Below are 8,317 nucleotides of genomic sequence, written 5' to 3' on the forward strand. Positions count from 1 at the left end.
CCCTTCAGCCCACCAAGTCTGTGCCAACATAGATGTCTCTCTAATCTAACGTTTTCTTGCCTCTATGGTCAATATCCCTCTATTCCCTGCCTATTCATGTATCTATCCAGATACCTCTTGAATGTTGTGATAGAACTTGCTTTCACACCTCGTCCAACAGCATGTTGTAAGCATTTACCATCCTCTGTGTGAAAAACTTGCCTCTTACACCTCAATTTCTCCCCCTCACTTTCAACCTGTGCCCCTGAGTAATTGTCCCTTTGACCCTGGGGAAAAGACTGACTATGCAGTCTATTCAAGTCTGTCATATTCTTGTAAACCTTCATCAGGTCCCTCTTCATCCTCCAACACTCTACTAAAAACAGTCCAAGTTTGTTTCAACCTTTCTTCATAGTCCATATCCTCCAAACTAGCCAACATCCTGGTGAATCTCTTCTGCATCCTTTCCAATGCATCTACATCCTTCCTGTAGTGTGGTGGTCAGAATTGAACATAATACTCCAAATGATGCCTAACCAAATTCTTATACAGCTGCAACGTAATTTTCCGATTCCTACACTCAATGCCCTGACCAATGAAGGCCAGCATGCCATTCGCCTTCTTGACTACCTTGTCCACCCAAGTTGCCACCTTCAGAGAACTGTGGATCGGTATGCCTAGATCCCTCTGTATGCCATTATTTCTAAGGGTTCTATCATTTACTGTATACTTTCTTCTGCAATAGATCTTCCAAGTCGCATCATCTCACATTTGTCCAGATAAAATTCCATCTGCTATCTTTCAGCCCAGGTCTCCAGCCAATTTATAGCCTGCTATATCCTCTGACAATCCTCCTCACTATCCGCACTGCTCCCCCAATTTTCGTATTATTTGCAGATTTACTAATCAAGCATCTACATTTTAAGTACCCTTCCACTGCTACTCTCTGCTTTCTGTGCCCAAGCCAGTTTTGTTTCCATCTGACTAGCTCAGCTTGGATCCTAGCAGAATCAAGGGAACTTGAAGATTGTTATCTCTGGAGTCTCTTATAGTGGCCCCCTGTCAGCCGCACAGACCAAATTCAAAGAGAGCTGTACAAAGACCATCTGCATTTCCTTACCCAGGCTGGCCAATGGGAGTCTGCTTGTCTGCTAAGACAATGGGCCCAACAACCTTCTCAATTCTTAATGGTTGAGATGCTTAACCATTTTGGGGATCCAGATGGGGATACACATCCCTTATCAAAGACAGTGTGGAGCAGTGAGAGTCATTTGACATGAGCTTCTGGTTTGTGGAACCTGTAATAATGCCTTGCTGAACTGAAAAGCTCAGTTCTGCTATTTACATCTGACTGACAACCTCCCAGAGGAGTTCTGCCCATGTTGAACTTCTAACCTCACCTGCACTACTTCTGCTGGAGGGTCTGTACTATTGCCTACAAGATCTCTGTATGCCTATCTCATGATGTGAAGTCAATACCACCAGAAAGGTAATTCTATGTCATTGATTTTCAGCCTAGCGACCACTGTGGAGGCATATCTCATTGGACTTTCATTCTGGACTCAGGAACCCATGTGAAACAATATTCCTTTGATCTGTGGTGTCTGCACAATCAATCCTTCTTTTAATCCCTCTCTTTACTATCTGAAAGTGAGGGGACTATTGTGAACCCTCTTTTTGAGTGTATATAAACAAACTAACCCCTTGAGTTTACTTTAACTCAGGTTTGCTATGGTGTTATTTACAGAAAATTGCATAAAATGTTGGGAAACACTATTGCTTATAAAGAGGGATACAAATCAAAATCCCTTTTTGTTTATGGATGGGTGGTGAGAGAAAAAAATGAGTGCTGTTTAATTTAACCCCCTCCTGTTAGTAACAATCCTCACAAAGTTCCATCGTACCAACCACACCCCATTCCTCATATTATTCCACTTAAGATCTCTGTTTGCCCTGTTATATTTAAGAGCAACACTTTGGACATTGACTTTTCTTTGCCAGTGGAAATCATGTTTAGGCGGTAGGTTAGGATAACCTTGTCAAACTCTCACCTGTTCCATTTCTCAGAAGTACAGGAGAGATTTTTATCAGAACAGCAAAGGCGAATGACGGTGGATGACTGACATGCAGCTGCGAAACTACCTAGTTGGTGTGGAACAAAAGGTTTGAGTCATGCATCAACCCTGGAAACCTGGTTACCAATGGAGTATTCTAAAGTGTCCACTGAGCCTAGATCCTACGACATCAAAATACCAAATGGATTGACCTTAAGAAGAACAGCTGCCCGCTAAGAAAATTGTATGACTATATAATAGCTATCAGTCCAACTGTATCTAAACGTAACCAAAGATGAACTCTGGGTGTGAAATTTGAAGGAAATCAAGAAAACAAACAGCACCCCAGCAATACCCATGATATCAATGCACCCTCAAGCCAAGAACATGAAGTGAGAAGCCTAGATCTCAGGAAGGTCATACTTTTATGGGATCTGGGAGGGTTGTTAAGAAACTGATTCTTACACCAATTCTTAAACTCTTAAATTTTTAAACATTAAAACAGATTTTTATTTTGTGTAAATGCCCTACATTTATGTATTTTCACTCTTAATGCATGTAATGTTATCTTGGGAGAGGAAAGAAGGGTGTTGTGTCCTTGTTCTGAGAGAATGTGCTGATGAATAAGTAGCCAAATTGTAAAGTATGACCAGCAGATATTGTTGAGAGGAGTCTTCAATTTAAGCTAGTAGCATGCGGTGTGAAGGAATTGCAGCTGGATGTTCCTGTTAACAATAACTGTTATACTTTTATAGTAGATCTGTCTGCTGAACAATCCTGTGCTACATCTTCACATAAACCGAATCTGTATTAGTCCACCACACCTGTATGTGATTGGTAAGTTTGTATTAGGCAAACACAGAAATGCAACAAGGAGGTCCTGCCACCTTCAGTTATGCACCACCTTGTTCTGCAGGAGTGAAGGAAATATGTCAGTGTCTGTGTTGGAATATGTTTAAGCTGTCCCGGTTCAATAGCTGACATATGCAGGCTGAGCCATCTGGATGTGAGGGCTTGCACATGTCAGCAGTGCTCAGCATGTGAATGAGGCCATATTGATGTATAGTTGAGTGGCAAGTGACCTGACTACAGAAGTTAGAACAAAGAAAAGTATAGCACAGGAACAGGCCCTTCAGCCTCCAAACCCATGCTGATTATGATGCCCTAACTAAACCAAAAAAACCTTCTACCCTTATTTGGTCTGTGTTCCTCTATTCCCTCCCTATTCATGTACCCATCCGCATGTCTCTTAAATGTTACTACTATGCCTCCTTCCACCACCTCCTCTGCCACCACGTTCCAGGCATGAAAGCTTCCCCACACAACTTCTCAACTTGAACCTGTGCCCCCTTGTAATTGACACTTCTGCCCTGGGAAATATTCTCCTAATATCCATTCTGTCTTTGCCTCTCATAATTTTGTAGATCTCTATCAGGTCTCTCATTCTCTGTCTTTCTAGTGAAAATAATCCCGATTTATTCCACCTCCCCACATAGCCAATACCCGCAAGACCAGGCAACATCCTGGTGAACCTCCTTTGCACTCTCTCCAAAGCTTTCCAGTCCTTCTGGTAGTGTAACAACCAGAACTGCACACAATACTCCAAATGCAACCTGACCAAGGTCTTATATAGCTGCAGCATGATTTGCCAGCTCTTGTACTCAATGCTGCAGTGGATGAAGACAAGCATGCCATATGTAATGCCTTCTTCGAAATCAGATTATTTGAAGATGAAGCACAGGATTGTTCAGACAGATTTACTATAAAGATTCTTGCAGAATTGGGCAGTGTCTGAGTCTGTGGTGCAGTTTGGTGGAAATAGCATTTGAAGATGTAACCACTGACCTTGAATACTCCTGTGAGCTTCATTGAAATTCTGACGCCGCATCCAGATCATGAGGCTAGACTCTTGACATTGACCTCCACAACTAGCTGCTCCCACTGTCCTCTGTATGCATCTTGAGGGCTCCTGGGATCCTGCATATGAAGAAAGGCCTGTTTGTTTTACCTACTGTGGCAAGTTTCTATTGAAGCCTCCAAAAATCTTGGAGACCAGTTTCTCCCATGTTGTGCAATTCTTTAGCATTCCCAGATGTGCGCATCTATTAGTACCTGATCCTGCCTCATTGCACCTCCCCAAAAGATGTTGGCTAGTATGAAGGGGTGCTAGCTACTCATGAGACTTTTCTCATTCTGGTAAATCCTGTCAGTCAACAATGCTGCTGATGCTAGCTGGTAGCTGGAATCTATCAAAATCCTTTAATATTTTCAAATGACCAATAGGTATAGATTGGGGCTTTTATTTCTTTTGAAAGTTTTGTGCCATTACAAATATTTTTCACTTAAAATGTATTAAAGTTTTTATGAACTCATTAAATTGAATGCATAACCAACTGTCTGAAATAGGAATTTAGCATGGTAGATGTTTTGTTCAAACTACTAATGTTTTTGTGATAAATTTAGACTTTAAAGGTAAGCATTAACGTTATTGATTACAGCTGAAAAGTATTCAAGTACTTCAACAGTGCAGCGAGAGAGAATGGTGATAATTCATACTTCTCAGCATATATTAATTGTTTTAGCATCCCACCTGTTTGCCGAATTACAGGAATTTTTCTTCAAATGAACCACAATGACCTTTTCACCAGCCCAGTGCACTCGCACAATCGTTCCTGTTAGGGCACCACGCTCCAGTTGTTGTGAAAAAGTGTTTAAATGTTACTTTCATTTGTTACTTAACTGACAATTTTTTACAACTTTAATAGCTTTTATAAACTTGAACATGAAATCTTAATAGAATGTCACAAATGTAATTTCTGTATTATTTTCTGATCACCACATAACATACTGCCGGGGGCCATCATATAAAACAGACCTCTGCAAAATGACTCAAATCTTGTTTGTAAATATTCATCCTAAGCACTATTGTATAATTCATATTTTTTTCTTGCCTGAACCATTTTTGACTCCGATCATCAGTAATGAATGTGACAGGGAACTTCTGCTCTGTCTGTGCAGATTTTTCAATGGGTTGGGTAATGCTGAGAATTATAACAGCAATTTTGTTTGGCAATTTCAGTCATTGTTACTGATTCTGGGATTTCCTGTTGGGCATATAGAACATATGGGGCAATGTATATAATATGTTGGCCCATATATGGAATGATGCAATGCGAGTAAGGACAATATATCATCCAGCACATTTCCCATTATTTGTGCCAGGACATCACTTTATCCCTACTGGCTAGCATTTCTGTAGGTGATTCAGTGATCAGCAATCAATTGCTTAGGCTTTGGTGTCAAATTTGAGAAGTTGAATATTTATTATGTATCTTACCCTGACATTTAAGTTACTGGTAGGTAGAGGCTTCCAGCACCTCGCAAAGCTGTTTACTACCTTCCCTTCCACATGGACTCAGCACTGAAGGTCAAGAAGCTTGCAAAAATGATGCATAGTTTGGACAATCAAATGGGGTCAGAACCCATCTTTGTGATGGGCAGCACTCCAGCTGCACAAGGGTGCCACTGTAACCGAAAACTTAAGTTCCTACATCCAAGTTTCTGTTCAAGTTAGTAAAAAAAAAAAAATTCTGCACTCAGGAGAGTGACTAATAAACAAATGTGACATAATGTTAAAATCATGCAGGAAACAAAAATGTATCATGTATAGTGAAGAAGGAAACTGCCTGTAAAAGTGTGAGTACTGTGATTCCAGGTTAAATGAGCAATTAATCTTTGTTCAGATGTGTTTCTGACTTGGAGGGGTAGTATGTATTGTGTGTGGAAAATGAGGACAACTCAAGTATTCTACCTCCATATAATTAATAAAATATCTCTACATGGTTCAAATCTGTAGCTAAAAACAGAAAATCCTGGAAAAGCTCAGCAAGTCTGCCAGAAGGCACAGAACTGGTTCCAAAGTATTTTGCTTTTATATTGGTTCAGATCTGTTTTTTCTGCTAATGAAACAGTAAGCTAATTAAACACATCTCAAAATTGGACTTGTTAGTACTGAAGCAATGTAATGATATACTCTTTATTTTTGAACAGGTGTCTCAGTTTGATCCTGCTGAAACATTAATGGAGGTGAAACTCTATCCTCAGGAGACACTCTTCCTGGAAGCAAAGGAATGAATTCATCCATGGGACTTTGACTTCCCAGATAGTTGATAAAAGCTCAGCTTTTGTCTGAAAGCTGCAAGATCCTCCTTTGTTTTGTCCAGCCACATGCCACAACTATCTGCCTCTTCCAGAACCCCTAAATCAACATCACCATTGTAAAATGCCTGTATGCTGCCAACCTCACAAGAATTGTAGATGTTTACAAGGATATATAGGAGGATAGCAATCTGTGATGAACACTGATTTACACCCTTCACACTATTCTGGCCTATGTTTATTCATCAATGCACTATTCAAAGGTGAAGTGAATTATATTAGTTAGAATTGGTTTCTTTGTACCCATTCAACCACAAAACCTGTATTACAATTTGCCCAGTTTTTGGAGCAAGTGCTTTGATTTAAAATTCTGTATTTGTTTTAATTCAATACATACTTGAGACATTGCTCATAAATGTGCATAATTCAATGTCTGGATTTCTACATAAAGCCTAATTTATGATTTCACAGTAGGCATGGGGTCATTCTTGGCCATTGAGATTTAACAGTATTATTTAGAAAGTGTGATTTTTATACCACATGATTGTCTTATTCGGTTTTCGGCTTTGGTAAAATGTAAGAAGGATATAATTTTCTATTTGCAGTCTTATTGAACTAATCTTTTCCACAGGCTTGGTACTGTTTTATTTTCGCCTTCAAGGAGTCAGAAAAATAACTTGTTTCAGGCATATGTCACTGCATCATTAGAATGGGATGGGAATAAATTGGTTTAGAGAAAAGAAAATTCAAAACTGTTATGCCCTAAATGCATTGAGTGTGTAAGTTATCCTATGCTAATGTTCTGGGCACTTTGTACAGATATTGGTCCCATAGATTACACGTTTATTTTCTATAGTAATGATGTATTCCTCCACATCACATTCTATTTGCAGTAGATCAAACAAATCACTTCATTGTACATGTGATTAGAGTAGCTTTTAGTACAAGCTGTTCATTTTACACACTCGAAGCCACGTGCCTGAAGGAGTGTCAACTAAGCAATTTGCTGCATTACAACAGTGACTACTTATTAAAGTATTTGGCTGTGAACTGCTTTGGAATGTCATGAAAAATGCTGTATAAATGCAAGTTTATACATTTGTATTTATGAAATGCATACCAACAGAGCAAGATTACAGCATTTCAATTTAATATCTAAAAGAATGATGACATCACTCCCTTAGCCACAATTGGCATACTGACAAAAATGAGATTCTAGAAAACTATGACAAGTAATAACTTGACAGGTGGAATGCAGAAGACTACAGGAAAGCATAAACTATCTAGAAAAATGTGCAGGTAAGCAATGGATGTCATTTAATAGCGATAATATAATGTAGCAAGAAACATCCTTTCAAGCTTGTCGATCATCTACGTGACACAAATCAGGCTAATAATGACATAGTGTCCACTTGCTTGGATGAGTACAGCTCCAACAATTGTCAAGCGGCTTGATACCATCTGTGACAAAGCCACACTTATGATTGGTACACAATCATGAACCTTCACTTCCTCCACCACTGATGCACTGTGGTAGCATCTACTTTACGTATTACAGCAATTTGCTAAGGCTTCTTCAGCAGCACCTTCAAAACCCATGACCTCTACCACCTAGAAGGTCAAGGGCAGCTGATGGAATGCTACCAACTGCAAATTCACTTGGAACTATATCACCACTCCTGTCCTGTTGCTGGATCAAAGTCATGAAACTGCCTTACTAACAGCATTATGAGTGCACCTACATTACATTGCATCGTCAGTGGCGGTTCAAAAAGGAAGCTTGCCACCACCTTCTCAAGGGCATTTAAGGATGGACAGTAAATGATGGCTTAGCCAGTGACATCCATATCCTATGAACAAATTTTAAAAATTTCAAAAACAATGATAAAAAAGTGGTTAGAAACCTTAATTGGTAAATTTCTAGCGTGGCTGTCGAACAAAGGGATCTAAGTAATATATAATTTGGGATTATATCAGTGGAAATCAAATACCAGCACAGAAGTAGTTATTCCTGTACAGTATGATTAGGTCATATCCGTAATACCTTATGCATACTCACTCATGGAAAGAATAGCCCTAGAACAAATGCAAAACAGATAACAGGGATATGGGGTATCTGCTAGTGG

General features: G+C 39.5%; 1 protein-coding gene across 1 annotated transcript in view; it reads left to right on the top strand.

Annotated features, from left to right (window-relative positions):
- faf1 (Fas (TNFRSF6) associated factor 1) overlaps nt 1–6,659 on the top strand; it is a 312,720-nt gene extending 306,061 nt beyond the window's left edge. Inside the window, exon 19 of the mRNA XM_080195485.1 lies at nt 6,084–6,659. Within this exon, the coding sequence (XP_080051611.1) occupies nt 6,084–6,167 (84 nt within the window). The 3' untranslated portion in view covers nt 6,168–6,659. The remainder of the gene's footprint in view (nt 1–6,083) is intronic.
- The last annotated feature ends 1,658 nt before the right edge of the window (nt 6,660–8,317 follow it).

This window comes from Carcharhinus amblyrhynchos, chromosome 9 (assembly GCF_965287045.1).
Source record: "Carcharhinus amblyrhynchos chromosome 9, sCarAmb.v2.hapA, whole genome shotgun sequence".
Lineage (NCBI taxonomy): Eukaryota > Metazoa > Chordata > Chondrichthyes > Carcharhiniformes > Carcharhinidae > Carcharhinus > Carcharhinus amblyrhynchos.